Source organism: Alligator mississippiensis, chromosome 2 (assembly GCF_030867095.1).
Source record: "Alligator mississippiensis isolate rAllMis1 chromosome 2, rAllMis1, whole genome shotgun sequence".
NCBI lineage: Eukaryota > Metazoa > Chordata > Crocodylia > Alligatoridae > Alligator > Alligator mississippiensis.
In genome coordinates this window covers 134,411,879-134,436,738 of record NC_081825.1, presented here as the reverse complement: position 1 = coordinate 134,436,738, position 24,860 = coordinate 134,411,879, and the positions used below count along the sequence as shown (strand labels likewise).

At 41.7% G+C, this 24,860-nt stretch overlaps 1 protein-coding gene across 16 annotated transcripts in view; it reads right to left on the bottom strand.

The window, feature by feature from the left end:
- Positions 1-24,860, bottom strand: part of EPHA5 (EPH receptor A5) — a 365,570-nt gene that overhangs the window by 153,879 nt on the left and 186,831 nt on the right. For 12 of the 16 annotated variants that reach the window (XM_059722183.1, XM_059722189.1, XM_059722186.1 and 9 more), the window contains exon 5: positions 23,245-23,580. The exons of the other annotated variants lie outside the window; for them this stretch is intronic. In XM_059722183.1, coding sequence (XP_059578166.1) covers positions 23,245-23,580 — 336 coding nt within the window. The remainder of the gene's footprint in view (positions 1-23,244; positions 23,581-24,860) is intronic. 16 annotated transcript variants of the gene reach the window in all.

Sequence of the window (24,860 nt, the reverse complement as noted above, 5' to 3'; positions counted from 1 at the left end):
AAAGGTGAAGCAAGTAAGGGAAGGGAAGAAAGCAGGGGAAATCAAGGCCAAAGGGAAACACTATAGTGGTAATAATACAAGGTAAAAAAAAAGAGGCTAACAAAGACCCTATGACCCAAACCACACCATGCAAGGACAAGAAATGCAAAACTGGCCAATGCATCTCCACTACCTCCACATTAACTACAGCCCACAACAGAACCATCACCAGTCCTAGATTTTACACCTGCACCTCCAGAAATGTTATATTTCTCCAACAAGCTTCTTCCACTCGTGCTTTGATGCACTGAAAGTAAAATTTAGATAATTCTTAACTTCAGTCCTCTCCTTGAATGCAGACCCTGTGGAGTTCCCTGCCTTACATATGTGATATGACTAATTTGACATAGGCATTTCTTTCCCAAAGGTCGGTCCCAAAATTCTGCTTCTGTTCCTGATTATGGTAATAGGCATGCCATGCACAACTCAAAACTGAAGTAAACACACCTTTCCCACCACCTGACCAGATTATTTTCTTCCCTCTCTAAAATGTACAGTAGTAAATACTCCAGCCAGGGGTGGGGAAGCTTCCTAATTTGCATAAATGTCATTCTAATTTGTGCCTGTGGCCTTGAAATTTGTCAGAGACATGTATGGGAGACACGTATTGCCACTGTCAACATTCTGCTATCCTTTGATCATATAGTCTCTTAGATTAAACAAGAGGTAGCTCAGAAGTATTTTGAACTAGATCAATCTCTGGGCCTCTTGCAGAAAAGCTGGAACAGCTTTCTAGCAGTCAAAAAGACCCAGTTCCTGTGATAAACAAATAAAACCTATACCAACTTGCCTATTTGTTTTTTAATAGCAGTAAGGTGACTTCATGATACTAATTACCAACTGAGAAATCATAATCCATTGCAACATATTACTTTAAAAAAATTATGATTGTGTTGCACCAAATACAAAGTATTTTCTGTTTAGACTCATTTAAGTTGCAAAGGAAAGATCCTAGCTGTATTGAAGTCAATAGAAAAAATCCCACTGACTTCCATGGGGCTTGCATTTCACTCCATCTGCTGTAAAATTATGCTCTTACCCCTTTTATCAGTCAGTGTCAGAGTATACTGATTTCTCCAGATCTCAAAGTACTGGAGGGACTGATGCTGTTTGAAGCAAAAGAAATGTTGTTTTCCATTCATAGTCAATTCCAGCTACTTCCCAGCCAGTGTTTCAGTTTTTCTTGTTAAAGAGCTTGTAGTTTTGCCATTATTCTAATTAATGGTTTTGCCATATTCCAGGTATTTCCAATGCTTTGTAGAGCACATATTGAGTAATAAAACCAAGTTAATTGTTGAAATTTTAATGGTAACTAATTTCCATCAACAATTTAAAAATGAGTTTCTGCCAGTTATTGAGGACCCACTGAAATGTTCCACAATGCTGTAAGTATAGGGCACTCCAGCCACATCTAATGAGATGTTGACTCTCCAGTAGCTCGATATTATTGCACAGTAGAGTCACATGGCAAAAATCATGATGTGATGCTACTATGCAGTATTATTAGGCTACTGCACAGAAGTGTTACAAAAAAAGATGTTTATCAGCACTACTGCACAGTCATTTATTCCTTGTTTTTACAAGTACCAAATGACTACGCAGTAATGACTGCACAGTCAGCATATCATACTGGCTTTGCTCTGCTTCCCATGAAGTCAACAGTAAAGCTTCACCTAATTCTAACGGGAGCAAAGTCAAGTCAACTCTGAGCACATTTTGTATACTCCCTACCAAAATTATTTCCTGACCTTCAAAGAAGCAGAACTCATAGTCATCTGGGCAAAAATCCAGCTGAGCAAGATAATAACCAGGTAGCAATGTGGCCTAAGGTATTGTACTCATAGTGTTTGCACAATTCTGATGAACAAAAATATAATAATAGTGACAGCTTTTTTTACATTCACCAGAAGAACAGGGAGAAAAATGTTGCAATATGTCTTTGTCTACCTTTTCTTGACTGCTGTTTTAAAACACAGTTAACTATAGAGTAGAAAGTAATAGGCCTGTAGTGCAGTGATTACAAATGATCTTTCCCTCCTTCTTCTAGAATGAATAAAGGAAGCTTGTGTCTGACCCCTTTACGAGCAGTTTGTTCTTCGGGGAAAAAGAAAATAAATACCTAAAAAAAGAAGTGTCCAAATGATGCTATTATGTAAAGTAAGATTGTTCACCATAATCCTTAGCCACAGATTTATTGCCAGGCTCTTAACACATGCGGTACATCGTTTTTCTAATTGGAACTCAGTCTGTGAAATGTAATTAAAGAGCCCATAAATATTGCCAGGCAGTGCACCTTTCGTCCAACTAAGTACTAAAATCTTCAAGAAGATCTCATCAAATCTTGATGAAGCATAAGCTAATATATCTATTCACATGTTCTTTGAGATTGGGAAGTCAATCTGTTTTTCTATCTTCCACAGAATTAAAGTCAGCACATTCTGCTTTCCCCAACACACCACCCCATCCATTAATCTATTCACTTCTTTCCTCTGATAACAATTCAGCACTCACAAATAAAGTCCAAGCAACTCTGGTAGAACTCAATATTGTAACTGCTGGACTTCCTTGTCACTTTTCTCCTTACATCTTATAGTGAAACAAGAGCCTCCTTTAAGAAGGATTATTTTTGTGCAATCTAGAGAGCTTATTCATGCGTGTGAAAGGGAAAAAAAAAAATCTTTTCCATTTAGTGTAAATGACAGGTACATTAACAATGAAACTCAACCCCATAACAAAGGCCCTCTAATGGTACTTCAAATACTTTTGTGGACCTGACAGGGTGCACAGGGTTGCTCAGAGACTAAAATGAAAGCCAGTTAACAGGTGGCTACAATTGGCGTATCCAAAATAGCTGCTTCTCTTTGTGAGCTAAGCATGCCTGATACAGCCAAATGGCAATACTAAAGAAGTGTGACTTGAGGACCCTCTAAGATTCACAAGCTTCTAACAGGCAAAATGAGTGGAATGGCATAGAGTGCGTATACATGTTTCTCTCAGGAAGATGAGTGATAAAATGCTTCACTCAACAGGAAGGTCTGGAGGGGAGAACTGGGATTGGCTCTTTAGCTGATGGCCATGACAAACTCATGAGAGAGTCAGGTTTTAGTCTATGCTTCAGTGAATTCCTCAAGGTAAAAGAGCCAGAAAATCCTGGGATATATTTATTGCAGAATATTCAACACTATACCTCCCTGCACCCCCGTTTTAAATGGGTTCTGATTCCTGTTCAAAAATCAAACATCAGAGGGAACTGAACCTAAGTTTCCCACCTCCTAGGAGAGGGCTCTAACAACTGAGCTTTTTGTTAAAAAAAACACTGATGGTTCCTCCTTTGCCTCCTCTTGGCTGTGGTGTGTGTGATAAAAGGATGACTTGGCTTAGAGGCCTGATGCCAGGAGTTGGCTCATGGCTATGAATCCCAGGTGAGGGAAGGTGCCTCCCTTCAGCCAGGAGTTAAGTGCCCAAGTCTCAGAAAAGATGGGAGTTAAACCGTAGCTCTTTCCTCAACATTTCCTACTGCCTGGCCTTGGCAGGTAGGGCTGTGGGAAGCTTTGGTCCCTGATGAGATTCGGCTTGATTCGGTGACCGAATCTCCAAATCCAAATTGAATCAGAGGACCCATTAATCTCTCTAAATCGAATCGGAACCCTCTGAACTGATTCAGAAAGATTCGGAAACATTCGGTGATTCAGACATAGACACAGCTTTAAATGTTTTTTCTACATACCTCTAGGTAGCAAGCAGCTCGTGATTGCTGTGGTGCTGGGCTGGGCTTCATGGAGTGTCACAGGAGCGCGGTGGGCAACCCAGCATGCTTGGCAGCAGACCTGGAAGTGGACCAGAAGCAGTTCCATCCCACTTCCAGGTCTGCCAGGGAGTGCACAGGGGGGCCTCCCTGCACGTCCCCCCCCCCCCCCAGCTCGGTGACTGGTGCCTTCTGGGTCTTGGTGGGATGCCAAGGGTCCCACCATGGCTCATCACTGAGCCAGGAAGGTGCAGGGGGCCCCCCGTGCACTCCCTGGTGGACACAAAAGTGGACTGGAAGTACTTCCGGTCCACTTCCAGGTTCATGTGGAGGCCCGCCCCCCCCCCCCGCTCCTGTGGGATGTTCCATGCATCCTAGCATCACAGCATTCACAAGCCACCCTGGTACCTTGATGTACACAGAAAAAAACATTTAAAGCTGTGTCTGTGTCCGAAGCACTGATTCTCTGAATCAGCATCGAATCATCAGATTCAGATTCGGCCGAATCGAATCAGAGGCAGGGATCCAAATCAACAAATCAAATCACTGTCCCCGATTCATGCCAAATCCGAATCCAAATCGAATAGGGCACACTTTGCACACCCCTACTGGCATGACCTTTTTAGCTTACCAGCTTTTGTGATCCTCAGTGTCAGGTAGCTATCGCTTCCCACGCATTATATATGGAAACTGGGTGCATAAGTCAGGGCTGCTGACTATAGTAGACACTCTTACACTTAGCCACTGTACACTGAGTTGAAGTTCCTGCTGTGGTTCTACCCCTCATAGATTCCCCTTGGATGTCCAGTTCCTTCCATGCTTCCTCCTTGTTCCCCAGGACTGTAACTTGCTTTTGGTAACAGCTCAGCTATGCAAGCTGGTACATAAAGGGAAAAATAGCATTGTAGTACCTATGCAGTGTTACACGCTCAGCCCCAATGGCTAAGTGGCCCATCCAGGGATGGAAATGGTGTTCTTATTCTCCCATACCCCCTTGCCTATGTAGGCAGCACAAATCATGATTGCCTAGGTGGGCACCACAAGTCACGAACCCCTTTTGGCCAGCCAATTGCTTATCTCCTTTCACCAACTCTTGGAGTGACTCATCTCCTAATTAGCAGGTGGCCTGTGTGCCGGTCACTACGTTCTCTTAAAGAGGTAGTAATATACCTGACTCTGATGTTGACCTACCCTCTCTATAGCCCCAGCTCTGACCTCTATTTCTCTCTGTTAATAGGATTAGGATCCGCTGTTACACTGGAAACTTATAAGTGGTTTGTTATTTTGTTTTGGTTTTTTTTTTGGGGGGGGGGGAGGGGAAGCCCTAATCAGTGAGTGGTTGCTAAGTTGTTCTAAATGCACTTACTACCAAATGAAGCTTTATTTACTAACAAGGCACCAAAAACTCTCACATATGAGAGTAAATTAGATTACCAGAATTCTTGGATATTATCAACAAGACACTAGAACCTGCAGCTGCTTGAAGTGGATACAGTGGTAGCATTAATGGATCTTTTCTCAGAAGACAAGACACTGCCTCAATCAAACATACTAAATTCAATATACTCTGCACTGGCTTGGAAGTATGGAGGCGTTACTTATAATAAACACTTCCTTGCTGTGACCAATGCTCAAAAGAAAGGAACATCAGGAGATCTGGAAGGGAAATTAGAGATCTGCTGTATGAACAACCCCTGCAGCGCACTACCCCACAAGCTCTTTACATCTCTATAGTTCAACCAATACTTAGATGAAAATAGTATTATAAATTGTATCATGCAGGTCTTGACCTTCAGACTGAACTAACAGAATTGGAAAAGCAGCTAAGAATTTTGGACTATTGCAGAAATGTGCATGGAACAACAGCAGACTATCAACTAAGGTAACAATATAAATCTATGAGACTTGTGTGCTGTCACCCCTGCTTTATGATTCAGAAACATGTCTAGCATCTAGCATATGTAGTCCACATCAAGAAACTGAATAACTTCCACAAGAGTTGTCTGCATAAGAACCAGAAAATAAAGTGAGAAGACAAAATACTAAACACAGAGGTACTGGAGCACACAGGACTGACAGTTAGAAACCACTATCAAAAAGGTTGTAATGGATCGGCCGTGTCAGGAGAATGGGAGAAGACTATCCCCAAGAATATTTTGTATAGTGAGATTTGAGATGGCTCTAGAAAGTGGGGTCACCCTCTATGGCAAGACCATAATGTGTGCAAAAACGACATGAAGTCATTCAACATCAACGTAGAAAGCTGGGAGGAGTGCTTAGAATCCTGTCTGATCTAGAGGGAATATCTGGTACTGGGTGCAGCTCAACATGAAGCAGCTTTGATCCAGAGGACAGAAGCAAAGCGAGAAAGAAAAAAGAAGCATGTTGTAAAGTCGGACTCCAACTTAGACAACACATAGATCTGTGAAACTCGTAACAAGCTACGTTGCTCTCAAATTGGGCTTGTCAAGTCACAAATAGATTTATCAAGCATGTGACAAGACCTCCTACGTGTACACAGTGATCCAGAGGGTCAATGGTTTCCTACTCTATATGTGGCTAGAGGCTGCCCCTCAGTTTGAGGATCCTGTCTACATGGTGCCGTATAAAAATATATTAAGAGAGAATGAAATCCTGCCCCAAGAAAGGTAAAGCCTATAATAAAAAGGCAAGTCAGACCACAGACTACATACACAGAAGTGATGTGACTTGCCAAACACCAATAAGCAGTCCATGGGCAGAGCTGAGAACAGAAACATGCTCTGGGAGGTGGAGGCACTTTAATTACTGCAGCTCCGAGAGCCACACTACTTAAAAGTGCCCAGAGCAACATGTGTATCAGCGTTCCTGTACTGAAAAATGGTGACAGGATGCTTTGAACGAAAGCTCGTCAAACAAGTTTTAGTTTAAAGTGCCCCGCTGCCATTGTTCAGTACAGGAACACCAATACACATGATGCTGGAGCACAGTAATTACCTTGCTCCAGCAGACTTGATTAATCGAGTCTGCTCCAACACGCTTGTCATCACAGCGTGTCAGAGCAGCCTCCCTGCACATGTATAGCAGCCCCCATTGCCCTGTTAGGCAGGCAACTGCCTGAGCCACAGGAGAGTGCTCTGCTTTTGGCAGCATAGTATCTTCATTTTGTTCTAAGGTAGCACTGGAACCTTGTCCATCAAAACTGCTCAACTAAGATTAAACGAAGGTGTGCCCTGCAGTGCTGGCCTGGTTTTAAATGCAGATCAGTGGAATAGTCTGGAAAATGGATTAGAAAAAATCCACAGCATACTTCAAATTTTATATCAGTGGGAGAAACACAATACCTACAGATAGGGCACTGAGTTGTGACCTTGGAGATCTGGGCTCTACTTGCAGCTCTGCTGTGGGTCTGCTGGGTAATCTTTCTGTGCTCAACTTCCCTGTAACACTGATGAGTTCCTTGATAAAACACTTCAAGATCACCTGAGGTAAAGTGCTACATGAGAAGCAGGCATTTTAATTACCTGCTAGACTCAAAGAACACAAACACCCTGTCTCACTAGACCCCTTGCACACAGATCTTTGCAGACTCTACTTCCATTTTGTGCTGAGAGTACTAATATCTAACTGTAACTCTGCCATTTGCCATGCGGTGGCACTAGGCCAATCCTACTTCATTTAGGATCTTTCCTATTTACTCCAATGCTTGGTGCATGCTACACAAGTGGAATCCCTAGTAGTATCTGCCACTGGCCCAGGTTGTGATAAGATGTCACTGTTTTAAGCCTGATCAACAGTATTCTGTAAGATTTTATGTATTTATTTATTACATCCTTCTTTGTTTTGGGAGTAGTTTGGGTTTGTTTTGGAAGAGGAGCTTTTCAAGAGTGTCTTCACCAGTGGAGCCTTCTGTTAGAAGCCCCTGGCTCTGCACACCAGCCTAACTGATGCACCCCCCTTGAAGGAACTATATATAGCGTATTGTCCTCATTGCACACCCAGCTTTGCTGCCCAACCCATGCATTTTAGTGGCTGGGGCATAGAGAGACATAACCTCATTTTCACCCTGTCTCTGCCATCCACTTTTTATTCAGAAAGCAGGTATTATGTTTCTAAGTGCCACTGATTGTAAGCATTCACAAATAAGCTTGCACCCAGATGGGCAGGGAGCCAGGTTTGGAATATGCAAAGCAGGAATGTATTTTGGAGAAAGCATAGTCCTGGCTATGACAGAGAAAAGTTGGTAGCATGAAACTGTCCACTGTAATAACCTGAACTAACAGTATGAACTGTATGAAAAATTACTCGAGTGTCACTGCAATTAATAATCCACTCAGTTGAGCACAAATTTCTATCCTTAGTTTTAAACAGAATGAAGGAAAGTTGGATGGATATAAACTAGGAGCAAGTTTCACATAGAGCCCTGGAAATCCATGGAGATGAGGGGAGGGAGAGGGGGAGCCCAGATTCTCTTTTATCTATTTTAACATTGTCTCCTTTCATCTTTTTCAAGAGGGTAGAGGAGAGCAGCAGACCCACTATTACCTATTAGTCCTTCACTCCACTGAGTGGAGATGTCAATCCAGAAGCATTTGCAAAAACATTCTCCCAACTATTTAAATGAGTGAAAACCTGTCAAAAAGGAAGGAAAGGAAAATTCCAAACTCAATAATAACAAGGGTTTGCTAAGTGAAATGACAGAACAGCACAGGTAACTGCTATGAAAATTCCTTTAAAGGCAGCTGCATTAAAGTTGATTGTTTTAGCAGTGCTAGCACCAACCTGGCACAGCAAGAAAGGAGACCTCTGCTAAGGGGCACCAGTGTGTACAGAAGCAAAGCGGAGGTCAGCTCCATGGATGGTGCCCTGCACAGCACATTCCTAGGATTAACCCCTAAAACTATGTGATTTTTACTTTTGAGACACCTTTGGTTTTCCACACCAAAGGCAACTTAGGTCTCCTCTTTATACAAAACAGAGAAAAGAAAACAGAAATCACTCTGATTTATACATACATCTGTAGTTTACATTTGGACTGCCTGGGTTTGGGCTCCTGGGGAAATCATGCTGCAAAGACAGCAGCAGATATGCCACCGGGGAGAAGGCACAGACTGCACTCTTCTCTGTTCTGACCACCTTAACCAGGTTGGTTAGGGCTGCAGATGGTGTGCTGGCTGTATAGAAGGCTTCTGAAAGAACATGGGCCCAGATTCATGACCCCACAGTGTTCAGCATAGAGGTCATGTTTTAAAAATTTCTCAGAAGCCATCAGTTATCAGTGGGACAAATGCTGGGTCCAAAACTCTTCTGGAACTCTGGCCCCAAAATTGCAGGTGAGCACTTTTTAAAATCTGAGGTCCCAAGCGTGATCTTCCCTGGCACCCAACATTAGCAGGACTCTGAAAATGTAAATAGGTGTTATCCCATTGTGTTCAAGGGGAACGGAGTTGGGCCAGGGTTTAGAGAAGGGATGGCCAACTTGTGGCACGGACATCTAAAGGAGCATTAGCAACCACTGTATGTGGCATGTGGCAGATCAGAGAGGGGGTAGGGGGTATGGCATACAGGGTAAAGAGGAGAAAGCAGATTGAGCAGGGGAAGGGGATTGGAGTGGCACTTGGTGAGGGCACAGAGCTTAATTTGTTTCCCCCACTGGTTTAGAACTTCTGTAAGCCCTCCCAGGGTATCTGGCCCCTGCCAAGGGTGCCATTGAATAGAAGGCTTCTGTTGATTTTCTTCTCGTCCAGCTGCTTAGATCCAGGTACAATCTGGCATCAAGAGCTCGAGCCTGCAAGGTGCTGAGTACTCTGGCCTGATCCAGCCAAGTGTACGTGTGCGCTTCGTTAAACACATACATGTATGTGTTTAATGAAGCATAGAAATATTCCTCTTGATTTCAAGAGAGCTGCTCACGCATGCTCATGACCAAAGTGCTTAGCCCCTTGCTTTGCAGGACTGAGTTACAAATCATCTTAATTTACTGCATTGCAGCATAAAAAGAACCTTGTCTACCTGCTGCTCATTATAAGCCTGATCCATTGGCACTGTATACAGTTGGAGTCTTCCCATAGACTTCAGCAGGCTTTGGATCAAATCCTTGTATTCTTAATAATAGTAATGACTGTAAAGCTTTCGAGGCTTCTCATACTCATGACTATTGTACTAACTGAACTAGGAAATTCATTGCTTAGTTTTTCAGACAGACTATTCCTCTGTGATTCTGTGGTACATGAAGCATTCCACCATGTGAGCAAATAAGTGAATCTAAAGCACTTTCTAATTAAAGATTTTTAATTGCAATGTGTTTATATGTACATAAATATTAGCACCTCAGTACTTCTCTGTAGGCATGCAGCTGCTGTAAATGAAATATCATTTGTTTTCTGCCTACTTGTTCTTCATCTTGCCATTGATCCAATCTTTAAAATGAGTTCTTTCAGTCCTCCTGGCAAAGCGGATGAGGAATATTACTTTCAGATAAAATACCAGCTGGCATGGGCCTATCCCTCAAATTAACCCTTTATTTGAAACCCATGGAAAAACAACCATGCCCCTAACAGTATTTCAATGTTTAGGTATACCACAACATGGATGTAATTGTGAAGAAGGGACTTTAAAAAGAAAAAAATCTTTCTAACCAAATCAGCATTTGACTCTTAAAAAATGGAAATTGGGGGCGGGGGAAGACTGGGGTGGGGAGGCTCCAGTTCAGGACTGTTGTTCCAGTACTATAAAATATTGTTAATTATTAAAATTTCTTGTGAGAAAGTAAATATTATATGATGACTGAAAGAGGTAGTCGGATATTTCACAAAGCTGAAGCATAACTAGCAGTGGGCGACCAGGACATGAGCCCTGGACCTCAAGTTAAAGGGGTACCAGCGACAGAAATGAAAGCAGCACTCAGGGAAGGGGCAGGGCTCACAGCTGCCTGATGCTTAGCACCACCTTGAGGGTAGGTGGCTCTGAAAATGTTGCCAAAGGTCCTGACAGGATTAAGTGGCACTGGAACACAGCAGGAGGAGCTCTGGAGGCCTTTAACCCCATGGTTGCTGGCAGCACCACAACGTCATTTCCCCCTCCCCAGCAGTGGCATCCCCCTACTGGGGTTTGCACCCACAGCACAAATCTTACCAATTTCATCTCTGCAACAAAGTGTGTAAGCTGATGTATAAATCAATGTGGCTATCCACAGGCTTAAAGCTACACTTGTGCTAAAGTATCTAGCTGCATCCAGGCCAAAGTCAGCTTAAGAAATCATGAAAAGGAAAGTAGTGAGCATTCATGCAGGTTCAAAATAGATGCTATTATGTCTCCTATTCAGTTCACAAACAAGCAATGACAACAACCACTGAAACACCAGCCATATCTGGTGTTGGGTATACTTTGCACTGATGTGGCACCACATGGTTACATGACCTAAGTGTAGTTTCCCTATGATACCTGCCTCTTCTTTTACCAGCCACATCCATCCATCTCTCCATTACTTTCTGTTCTGCCCTGAGTGATACCAGGTTCAAACTAGACACAGCAACAAAGGGTTCAATACAACAGGAAGGGAAAATAAGAGAGTGGCTGATAGAGAAATGGCATGTTGAGCTTGCAAGAGGAGTTACAAACAGTGAATTAAGGCCTTCGTCCTCTAACCTGATGAGGGTGTTCAGAGCCCCACTTACTTCAGTGAAACTTTATCCCAGCGCAGAGGTTCATATGCAAGGAACATGTTACAGGACCAGGTCTCTACTTGCATTGAAGGACAGGACTCATCTAAAATCCATTCAAGTCCCTGGTTCTCAGTTCAGGCCCTTGTTGTATGGAACACTGTACATTAATATCAATTATTGGAAGGCATTTGGTAATGTGTGTGCATTGTGCAGCAGCAGCAGACAAATACAGCCCAGGATTCAGATTTGTAAACATCTCTGCATTTTGTAGACTGTGTATTTTTCAAAATCAATACAAGTATCAGTTTCATGGGAAAGGGGAACCAGCAAGTAAAGCCAGTCTACTCTGTGTGACATTTCTATACAACAACTCACTTAATACAAAATTACTGTGACCCAAAGGTTATGGACTGCAACTCTGGCAGTTTCACCATTTTGTTCACCTTCTTGAGACGGATTGATTTAAAGAGCTTATTCAGTATCATGCAGAAGCTGCAGTGGGACTTATATTGGATTTCTGTTAAGTCTCCTACTATTTCTACTGCAGCACTGTGAATATATATATTTTTGTTATTCCGATTTTTCTGTCCACATATTTTAAGAGGATTCTCAACATATAATCTATACAATTCCCTGCAAACACGAGGCTATGTGCAATCTTAAAATTATAGGAATAACATGCCAGGCAAAGAAATTGATAGAAGATTAAGACTAAAGATCTAAAAAGGATTTATGAACAACACCACATTCAAAATACAAAAGACTATCCAGGTTTTATTTTTTTTTAAATGTAATGAGACTTGAATTGAATTGGTAAGTAAAAGTGACTGGTACATTTCCTGATTTTCCCCTCTCTGGCAAATTTCGTATTCAGCTCTAATACACTGAGAGCTTCCTGGTCCTGAAAACTGTGATTAAAATAAGATTAACATATGATTGTCTAACAGTTCTGTCTAGCAGGGAAAGAAAACTTTGAAATAAGCTGTGGAGCTCTGGTGAGGGACAAATGTTTTAAAGACACTAGTCCCAGAAGAATGGTGAGCTCCTGCAGTGCCCTAAGCAAAATACCAATTTCTGGGGAGCTGGGGTAGGGAAGAGTCTTATTTCTTATATGGGGGGCAGTGGGGATGTTGCAGCTGAGGACCCGGCTCAGCAGAGGGCACCAGGATGCCCCCAACCCCACAGGAGCCCCACAGCCCTGTGCTGCCCAGCCACAGAAGCCAGGCAGCCCTGCAGCCCATAATGTATGGCAGGGATAAGGGTGGCAGAATTGAGCTGAATGGCAGTCCTCCCCTAGATTTTTCCCATGGGAGGTACAGCTCCATGCCCACTAAAATATGGAGAGGGGGAGCAAACAGACACCAGGAACAACCTCCAGGAAGACTGCATCATGGGGCTAGTGCAGCTGGCATGTAGCAAGCCTGTCTCTCAGGTTCATCAGCCTCCTTCACCTCCACACAGCCCTATTAAGCTCTAAACTTATGTTTAAGTTTCATCATGTGAAAACGAGTGATTGCTTTCAGTGGACGGTAGTTGCCTATGAGCTTAGGGCAAAAACAACACAAAAAACAGTGCATGTCTCTGCATTTTATGGATCATACTATCTTTAAAAATCTGACCCTCAGGCTACTAAATTACTAAAGTCATTTTGTATTTGTATCCTAGTTATATATGCAGGGGGGTTTCCAATGTTTCTCAGATGAATTGACTGTTTTTGTCTTGGCACTGCTGAATGCTTGTGTAAAGGGCCACTTGTGGCATGCTACACTAGCTGCTTTAACAGTCCCTGCTTTCAAGTATCTTGCTGCACAGCACTATCAGGGCACAGTCTATGGAGACAATTTTCTGGAAGGGAAGTAAATGTTTGCTTTTCTTACCCTTCTTGAGTGTCTAGAATATGTGACACATCTCAACAGAAAAGCACTTGTGTTGCTATAAGGACATTACCTTTCAGTAATGGTGGAAGGAATGGAGAGGGGAATTACACCTATACAACATTGCACAACACAGGATTTATGTCAGAAGCTGAACCCCATTGCCAATATGTAATTATAAGAATAATTGTGATGTGTTTCTTTCTCTCTTTTTTCTTATTACATACTATGTTTATTTATATCTGTATACATTTTAATTTCATATCATTAAAATGTTTTTCTGCAGATGTATGAAATGTTTTTTATTTAATCTGTTAATGTGCGTGTCCACCATTGAATGGGTTATCTCACCTACTATAACAATAGAAATGACCTCAAACTTAATATTTTAAGTTTAGGGAAATTTCCACCCTTCCAAGGAACTGTTTGAATGTTGACATGCATCACATGTTTCTAACATACAGAGTGCTATACAAAGCCTGATAAACTAAGAGAAACAGCAATTACCAACAAGGGAGTTATAAATAAAACTATTAAATATTCAACTTATCCATAATTCATTTGGTAGCAGACATCCAGCCATCTGGGCTGGGATGAACTTGCAACTCAGGAATAGGATGGTGTGCGATGAAGGTTTTACAATGGATTTAGTCACTGCAAGAGATTTCATAGAATAATCTATTTATGTGTCACTACATGTTGGATTTTATTTCACGTTAATGAAGGTGAACTGTTTTATATGACCCTACAGTTCTGTCCCCTGATTATATGCGTAAATCCTTTAAAAAAGCTGCAAGTAAAACCCTGGTCTCTCTGAAGTCAATTGGAGTTTTCCCATTGACTCCAATGCAATCAGCATTTTGCAACATACCTTCATACTTCTAATTATACTGTGTGTGCATCAGCATGTGCACCTTCACATGTGATTTTGGGTATCTGAATCTAGTTTTAAACAGAGTTTGTCAATTTTACAAATAAAAATATATTCTGTATGAGGAACAAAGACTAAAGGGCTTGATAGGATTTGATAAGGAACCTATCAAGGAAAATCATTCCACTATCTTTAAAGGGCCCTGGATCTAACCACAGGCAAAACTGCCAAAACTGTAACAACTGGGGGAGGGGAAGGGAGGAGAGGGGAGGAGGATTTTGCAATTTTACATTGGCCCAACTCTGTTTCAACCGAATCACAGAATCATAGAAAAGTAGGGCTGGAGGGGACCTCAGGAGGTTTTCTAGTCCAACCCCCCTGCTTGAGGCAGAATCATCCAAACCATCTCATACACATCCTTGTCTAAAATAGGAGGCCCCTGGAGTAAAACATTGTGACTTGATTATACTCCTCTGCTGCAGCCAGCTGTCCATTATTACTTACACCTAATGTCTTTTCAGGCACAGACATATCCAGCAATGACCTGACCAGGTTTCCAGAATGACTGCAGATTGCAAGACCCCTCAGCTGATATGACTATTGAGGTATCTTCCAGCCTAACTAAGAACATGGTTCTCGTCAGTGTTCTGGCCTTGGAGGTGCTGAGATGAACTGCAGAAGTTCAAATTCCATGTGACTTAGGGTGGTCCCATCTTTTTGATCAAATCTGTGATGGATCTGTGACTGATTTTTTATGTGCTGACCAGCTAATACATGTTCTGATTCATCCCCTTGTTAAGGTGGTCCCATTAAGGCTGCTGTTATTATGCCTTACCCTGGCTACATCTTGAAAATGCAGAAGGAAATTAATATGGCAGCTCACACAATTCTTTTTCCTGGATGAGAAAAATAATCATCACTGTCAATTTTGATTTAGAGATCTTTACAATGCCTGCTGAGACTGCTTTTTGAATGAGCTATTTTTAGGAAAGGCCTCCTAAATAAAATAAAGTTCTGGCAAGTAGTACATGAGATAAGTTGTATATTGTTCATAAATCTGAGATTGGAGGAAATAAACAAATGTAACTGTCAGTGGGTTTTTTCCCCCACAAAATAAACAATGGCCAAATAATGGTGCTATTATTAGGGATCCGTGAAGACCCTGGTTGGATGCCCCTCTGATATGGGGTGGGAAAGGAACAGGGAATTAGAAATGTACTCTTTGCTTTCACTGATAAAGAAAAAGGTCTGGAACTTTTCCTTGAAAAAAGATCCTTGAAAATATGATGCAGCTGAAATATCCAGGATATAAGCTGGACTCTACTTCTTTACCAGGAGACTGGAGAGCATCTAACTCTTCACCCTCTCCCTCAACCCCCATCCCATAAACACTCATACTCTTCATTTGTAAATTGAGTTGCATGGATTTTGCAAGGGGGGTGGGCATTCAAAGAGTAATCTTGATGACCCACCCCAAAATCTTTAGGCTGACCCTGTACTCAGAGTCATGCCAACTACAGTCAGTTCTCAGTGTCAGTTATAATGGCCGTGTCTACACGAGGCACTGACTACACAGTCATTACTGTACTGTAGTTTCTGATGGTTTATACAGGTACTAAATGACTGCACAGTAACCTGCATTACTGTACAGTAGTGCCAACGAACAGCTTTGTTGTGATGCTGACTGTGCAGTAGCATGACACTGTGCAGTAGTCTTGGGGTACTGTGCAGTCAGCATCTCATGCAGACATGGCCATTGGCCATGGACACTGGGTAGGAATGGAAGCTAAAAGTTTTTTTAAAGGCTTGCTCCCCAAAATATGATAACCTGTCCTATTAGCTTGGTTTTCAGAGTAGCTTCCTGCTTTGAAGCTCAAGAAAAAGCAGTGTCTTTGAGGTAGCTGCTCTGAATTCCAGAATGGCAAGCATGACTGGCCAAAAGTCCAAGACTGGCTGGCAAAAAGTCCAAAAATCAATGGCATCCAGAAAGGCAAGGATATATAGCAGCATTATTCTGATATATGACTGCTCGGCTTTCTTCAGGGTGATGGTGAGAGCAGAACAGCCAGGAAACGTGTGAATAAGGATGTAAGGATCTTCTTCAATGGCTTCTCCTCACAGTCCAGATCCATTAGTGCCTACATTTCCTCATGCTTAATAAGCTCCTTCCTTTTTTATTATTCTTGCATGTCGAATTCACCTCAGGAACTTCTGGTCCCTGCAAGTGTTCTTCAATTATTAAGCAAAAAATGGACTGGAAATGCATCAGTCTAGAATAGATTGACAGGATCTTTCTGGGGGTACATGGAAACATTGCTGTGTGTACTTTACGTGTATTCACACTCGTATGCTCAGCTTATATGAAATATTCCAAGAAGAATTGTCTTCTATTATGAAAAGACCCTCAGAAAGCTCCATCAAGTCCACCTGAAATTTTACAAAGCAAATGTAGTTTACCTAGAAATGCTTAGATGTTGTACTTGATGGTCAACATAAAGAATATTCATATGAATAGAGTTTCTTTTTCTTTCAATGCTAACTTTACAAAGGTTGTATACAATGTGGTCTCCAAAGGGTTAAAACCACAGAAAGATAAGCCATGCAGTTTGACAAGGCCACAGGTCAGGAAAGAAGCTGTAAGTTTCATTTAGAGAGTAATGAAAAAAAATTTTCCACCTTCAAAAGGTACTCACATGTTTAGTTTGGACAAAACTTTAAAAAATTTAATTCATTTACCTTAGATGGAAAGTGATGACAACATTTTGACAAACTGCAATCCTAGGCAGATAAACTCTTTCGCTGACATTTGGTTCATTCCTCTGCCCTACAGAAATTCACTGTTGGAGTACGTAGCTAAGCAGCAGTTTTCAATATATGTTAATTTCTCCACCTCTCCTACACTAAAAGATTCAATAAGCTCTCTTTTACATTCCTGCAAGTCTTGGCAATCTGTTATGAATAAGGCTGACATACGTCTTGAGTACATATGAGTTCTCATTGCCCATGACCATTCTGACCACTTCCATGTTCTGTGCATGTTCTGTCCAAACATTTAGTCCCATATGTCTTACACTTTATCCAAGCAAACTAATCAGAACAGAATAGGAAAGCACTGCTTTCATATACTGCATAAGCAGAATATCAAGTAAGATCAGGTGTTGGAGTAAAAATCAGCTGCCACTAAAACAAGAAGGAACCAGTTTGGGGGGCGTTTTCTCTTTCACTCTCCCTTCTCCCCCCTTCCCCTTCCCCAATACCTTGACAATAATAATTGATTGCCCTAATATTACAAATTTCCAGGGAAAGCAAAGAACTTCAACAAATAACCAAGGTCACTTTGAATCTTGTATTGATCAAACAATGAAAGTGTGATTTTAAGAGATTTTAGCCAATCTACCTCAGTGTGTGTGCATGTGCAGTCATGAGAATACATCAGAACCAACATGCTCTGAGATCCCAGTGATCCAGTCTGTAAGATACAGGTTCCAAATAAAAGTTCCACATAATGGCTCTTTCTGTGTAAAGATCAGGCAAGAAGGAAGACCTCAGGGGATTTATGAGTCCTTTTTAATACACATGGCTCTGTTTGTGAAACACTTCCTCTCCAGGCCCCCCTCCCACCCCCCCCAAAAAAAATAACCCAATATTTTCTTGACCAGTGAACTGAATTATTCTCAGATGTGCTTTGACCCCTCCTTATATTTGCTTTCCATGAATGTTCTAGTAAGTCAATTCATTGGTGGGAATGAGGTGGAATGTGGAAACAGCAATCACCCAGATGGTACATTTGAAAAGTTAATGTCAAGCTTGCAACTACATGACAGTGCACAACTAGATACCCTGAGTTACAGTTATTTCCTCAGGGAACAAGGGCTATATTATGTCACCTATATGCCCAGTGTTCACTACACAGGTAGAGCGGGTGCATCTGGCAGACCTGTTATATGCACCAAGACTGAACCTTGACCCTGGAGTACCAGCCCTCCTTGAGCTCCCGATGGGCAGCAGAATTCCCCCATGCCATGCAATGTGTAGGGGGCATCATGCATTGTGGGTTTTAGAAGCTATCTGATTGCTAATGTATACAACAGAAGCAAGGGAGGACAGTTCAGTTCCAATGCAGTCAAGATGTGATTTGTCTGAATTTGAGCAAGTGTTTTGTACCAACACCGTCTGGTCTCGTAGAGTGCTTGAGTTGTAAAGCTCCTCCATTGAAGTATCCTGAAGAGAACACTCCACAACTGTGTAGCAAAAACCTTTTCTGCTTCTAGCCTATGGATAACTATAGGCTCCATATAAATTTGCTTCTCAGGAAAATATATTGACTACTCATAGCGCAGAATGAACCTTTGTCACACAGATATCATCTAAGCTTAATATGCAATATATGGCAATTTGATGCAACCGTAATGCAGTCCTTTGTGTGGCATAATCATATTATTTATTTTCCCCTTGAAAACCTGCCTCATTCAGAGTTTAGGGAATGAATCTGGATTACGTCGTAAACAGCTGTTTTGTAAAGGACACCTACTCTTTGTTTACTCTTGAAGTTGGAAGGTGCATACCCAGTGAAGCAGACAACACTGAAGTGCAGATGGATTTTGAGGGCTGACTTTCATCAGGTTTTTTGTGTTTTTTTTTAATTTACCCTTCTTCTACTCATCTCATCTGGCTTAGATATTCCCTTCAAAACTACTGAATAGCCTTTATTCTACCTTTCCCCCCTCATCTGACTTCTCCTTCTGTTGCTTCTTGCCTTACCAATACGCAGAAACCGAGCTGGGGCTCAGTGCCTTTGAAAAACAGGCTGGTCACTTGGTTCAGGTTCAAAATAAGAATTCAGCAGCCAAATTTTTATTTTCTAAAACCATGGTCCAAATTATATATGAATTATTCCATGAAAGTAGGATCCTCTATTATGCTCATCTTAGACCATGCAGTGGTCTTGTGGTCACAATGTTTTGAATATTAAACAGTCATAAATTAATCATTTAATCACTCAAATTCTTCAGCAAAAAACCCCCAACATTATTGGATTCCATATGCTGATCAGCCAGGGTTAGCTAATCAACTTTATCTCACAGATTATTGTAATATTTTTCCTCTTGCAGACAGAACTAGTATTTTTCTTGCTGTACTCTGAAATCTAATTCTGAGTCAAGACAGTTCACACATGTCTTTCAGAAAATAAAATTTCATAATTCTGAAAATGGCAGACTGACTACTGGTGCCAGTTTAAATGAGAGAGAGAGAGAGAGAGAGAGAGAGAAATTACTTAGGAAAGAAGCAATTTTTTTTCAGGAAACAGTCCCTAAAAGAACCCAAAACCAGTTACATTGCTTGCTGCCAAAGTTTCCATATATAAAAAACATCTGGAGCAGCTGAAATCCTGCTGTTCATGCTTTTTTTTTTAATTTCTGAAATTACTGAAGTATTCTTGGGGATTTACATGGAAATAAGGAAGAAAAAGACTAGGCATTCCTTTTGTAATGTTGGTTAGCAAGTCTCTGTCAACTTTAGTATCTACCAGAGCTGCCCCATGACATGATTTTTAAATTTCCTAAGGTTAGTATGACTCCTAGCTGGATTCTTTTTGTCTGCTTCAAGTCTTATACCAGTTCCCAATGGCCTGATTCTGAACTTCACTGCACCAGATTAGGCAAACATATTTTCACATTTTAACGAAACTGGTGCAATGGAATGCAGAACCCCTTACCTATGTCTAACCATATCTGCTGTAATATAAGAAACTCATTGTTCCACCTTTAAAGGGACTGGTTTTAAGAAGAGTTGAACACACATAAGCTCTGTAGAAACCATGCATGTGTCTCCTCCTTTTCCTTCTGCAAGTGAGGGGTGGCTAGTATACAGCAAACTGAAGACTGCTTTATTTGTGAAGGGGATATTCAAAGGCACCAGGGACTGCAGGCATTCAGTTCCCATGGAACATCTAACACTCATTTGAAAAATTGCCCCCTGTGACTCTTTCTTCCAGCAAAAAGAATGCACCAGCCCTTTTTCCAATCAGTATCCAAGTGGCAGTGAAGGAAGTTAGGGAGACCACAACTTTGGCCCCTGCTACATGTTGCATATATTACACAATTTACTGGTATAGCATGCAATGAATTTAGATTGGCCACACATGCAAAGTAAGACTAGACACAAATGCAAAGTAATTATCACACAAGTAACTGGTTAGTCATGCAATAAATTTAGACCACCCACACCTGCACAATAATTATGACATGATAAAAATGACTATCCCGCTATAAAAAGAGCCACCCAGCTATACAGTTAGTGCTTGAAAATGCATATTAGCTCCATAGCTGATTTCTATGCAGCTTTATTTTGAATGTGTAGTAGGGCCCTTTTATTCAAAGGGACCTGGCTCATCTTTTGGGTAAGGACTGCAGAACTAGCCTTGGAGAGCACATTTGAATAGGGCCTCTCCAAACATCACATAAAAAAATCAAACAGAGGAAAGCAAAAGATGTAATTTCGACACTGCACAGTGAATTACAAACATCGGGTCTCGGGCCTGACTGACCACTGAGTTCTTTCAGTTTTATTCCAAGATGACACTGTCTGCAGTGCAGTTACAATGGTGAGACCCAGAGAAGCCTAGAGGTGAATCACAACCATAACTTCCATTATCCTTCACAAGAACTATGCTTATCATCAGAAACTCCCACGTCTAATATTTCTCCAAAGCAGCTGTTTCAAAAGAAGTTATCTAAGTAACACCTGCGTAAAGGTAAATATCCTCAACTTGATACCTGGAGAGTCTGTCATGCATGTAACCCCTGGTATGACTCTCTAGAGGCGGATGCACAACTCAGATTTCCTTATAGAAAGTAGCAGTTGTCAATGTGCCATCTTTACCCATGCAGAATCATTCATTAAAGTGTATATAGGTTTAACTCCAAGTGTCAGGGAAATATCCAGTGCTAACTGAGAAATGCTAATGTCAATCCAATAAGAAGAACATATGTTTTTTCTGAGAAGAAAATTGCTGGCAAGAGCCTTGCTGATAGGGAAAATGGTAAATGGTATTATGAATCACAATGCTTGTTTATTTGCATTAAGCGGGTGTTTCTGTGAGTGTCAGGTTGCCATCCGCTGGTGCTACTCTTAAAGGCATCCTGCCACATCAATCAGCAGGGAGCAGCGACCGACAGTGCTTTTCTTTCCCCTCCTTGAGATATATTCACATGGCTTGCCTGACACATCAGCAATCCAAATTAATTTCCAGGGCAGGGATTTGATTAGCTACAACATATCAGTGGTCTCTCTGGTGGCTGCTGAGCGTACAAATATGTACCTGAGCTATACTGATGAAATTCAAACCAGTGCAGTCTAACATCTTTCTACTTTGTGGTGAGGATTCAGAAATCTTAGTTTAATTGTCTCACTGAAGCTCAGGCAAATTCTGTTTGGTTAAGGGAAGAACCTATGCCCATAATTGAGCCAAATTTGCATGGGTGTTCACCCATGTCACAGCAGCTGTCCTGGCATTTCATTCCACTGTCTGTCTAGTTTTTTGCCATTAACTCACCAAACAGACTACAGGCAGTTAGGAAAATGTTATAGCAGGTGATCGCTGCATGAGCAGCACACTTATCCAGAGCAGTCTGGATCATGATGCAGTATGCATTTCTTGATTCTACTACCTGTGCTTTATATGCCAACATCAAGATGCACAATAGCAGCACTGGTAATTGTGCTGTACACTAAATGTGTACTCATGCCATGCGTTACAGCAATGCTGTGATTTTTGCCCAGTTTCATCATGCCACATATGCTTGTATTGCTGCCTATTTCCTCACCAAACTTACCTCCTCTTGACATAAATGGGCCCAATACAGAAAGAGATAATGAGTGTGGTCTGGGTGTATTTAAAGGAGAGCGAGAGCCTGACAGAGGCCAGAGTCTGTCATCATGTGTATGTGTCCTCCTAAATGCCACCAACCAGCCATGCCACAGGAGCCACAAACTTGTCATGGTGGGGGGAGTACTGCATAGTCCTTTAATAAAAGGCATGAAGCTAACTAGATGGGTAAGGAAGGGCCTTTGCAGGACATGGTCTTCAAGGAAAGGAGGAGGGAACACAAGCAAAATATGGAAAAGCCTTCCACGTCATTCCACAAAGCTTGCTGGTGTGGTGTGAAGTGCAGGGAGTGTGCACATGGGGCTACATCCTACTGTGTTTGTGTGCATAGAAGACATAACCACTAGGGCTCTACCAACTTCTTGAGTCCCACTGGTTGCCTCTGGGGTGCTGTGTGCATCCCTGGGCAAGTATAACAAGTGCAGTATCTGTGCTCCAGTGAACACATAGCAATGTAATTCTGCTTGGACCTTGTGTGGGTTGATCTAAGCACTTTATTTCTCTGTGCTCCCACAGAGGTGGAAGGCAGAGTCTAGCCCTAGGTGAAAGAAAAAAAATCTCTATGATCTTCAGCTTAGGATACAAAACAGAAAGGAAATAATGAGCAATTACTCACAAACGCCACCTGACCTGAGACATGGTGAAGCCAGGCTACACCTCACCATCTTGAATCCAATTGTTTTTTCACTAGGATGCTAAAGAGGGACTGAACTCCCTCTGTGTTATCACTTCCACTTCAGCTGCTTTTCCAAGATAATTAAGCATTTGCTGAGCTGGTAAGACCACTTAACTACCGACATTTGAAATCAAAATGATCTCACTAGGATGTCCCTTTGCCAATAAGGGAGACAATTATATTCCTTCTGTTTTAGTAGGTGGATACACTGAAATGCAAAACTCTGAAAGATTATCTGCGAGCTGTTTTATGTTAAACAAACAAAAGAAAACACAACCAGCAATGCCTCCAGCTGAGTGGAAACATTCCTGCTGTGGAAAGCTGCAATGATTATGCTGTGAAACAGCAAAAGGTTGGAGGTGGGGGGAGCCCTGTAGAAGAATGTAAGGCCCAAGTTTGCCATCCTCATATCTTCCACACATTTCAATGGGAGTTCCACCCATAGAGGGGGAAAAGATCAGACCCCCACTCCCCCAATTTTTTTTTCCCAGGTTGAAGTTCCACTTACCTGCCTGATTTGTGGTTACATTTACAGACACATACTGTCGTGCTCCGGGATTCTGGTCGGACACTCCATTCACTGCCTCAATTTCAAAGGTATAGTTTGTATGGGCAAGCAGGTCCACCATCATGACAGAGGTGTTTTTCAGGCTGGTTTGCTGTGGGAGGTACCTGACATGACTGCCACACGCCTCACACAGATCTGAGTGTGAGTGGCACTTCTTGCATGCAATATAATAAGACACATCTTTCCTTCCACCAGTATCAGCAGGAGGAATCCATTCCAGAAAGACACTAGTCTCGTTAACATTTGAGATGGCATTCCGAGGAGCTGAGGGGGGCCCTGGTTTGTAAAGTAAAGTGAGAAAAACACATGGTAAAAATAGTATTATAAATCTATCCTGCTCTCTACTACTGCCTAGCCTGAAAAGAGTTGTTGCATTGCTTGTATGCCAAACAGCAAGCAGAGCCAACTTACCGTAGCACCTAAAGAAGCGTGGGGCATGGGAAGCGTTCTTCCTTTTTCCTCCTCACTTTAAAGGGTCCAAGTTTGGACCCATGCATCTGCCTGACCAAGGGAGACTAGCTGATAACACTTCCCCACAGATGGCATGGCTCAGAATTTAAGGGAGGAGCATCCTGCCAAGTGTGTTTCCTCTGATGTGGAAGGGTGGTAGCCCTGGCACCAAAGAACAGGCAAGGTATTACTGACAGCCCTATGGAAGTCAAAAGGAGTTTTGTTGATGTCACAGGGGCAGGATTTCACCATATGCATTTGCTCTAGATGCTGAGAAGAAATGCTTCTTGTAGAAATGTTGGCAATACTGCTGTGTTCACAGGCTAAAGTGCATCTGCTTTCTTGGTCTCTGCAAAACTGTGAATGTTAAGGTGTTTTGCTAGCTACTCTGTACTTTCCTTATTTTGCAAAGTTTCCTTAGTTTGGACGCCAGAACAGTTCTGACAAGACTATTTAAAGGTTAACAGGTGAGTATACAGCTGTTCTGAAGCTGCTGCAAAAATGGTATTTTTCCTAATGGCTAGAGAAGTAAGGTCATACTATGCAATCAAGCCAAGATTTTCAAAAGTGACTAACATTTCTGGATGTTTCTGTGTTTGAGGGCCAACTTGAAGACACCTTTAAGGGTGATGATTTGCAGAAAATGCTGGGTATCTACCCTCTGAATATCATTTTTTTCTGAGATGTCTTAAGTCTGATACTTGAAAACTGAAGTGCCCAACATCCCTACTCCCTTCTGCGAGTCTTGGCTTCAATCTATGGTGGAACTCCCAGAGAAATTAATGGGACTTTCATTGTGGGATAAAAGCAAAACATGAGCCTCAAAAAACACATGACACTTTTTTTGAATGGGATACAATGGGCTTAAAGACCAAATTTTATTTTCTAAGTTTTTGATTTATAAAGGTTAACCTCAGAGAAAAATTATCCAAACAGTCCTTTAAGGAACATTTTTCTATACATTCAGCTTGGAGACCAAGGACAAAATACTCCTCTAAAATACGTAAGGCAGATGATGTAAGGGTAATAATTTTGTTTGAAAGGATGGTAGAACCATATATGCAGGTGATCTTCAGGACAGTTCTGCTTATTGTTCATTGAATGCA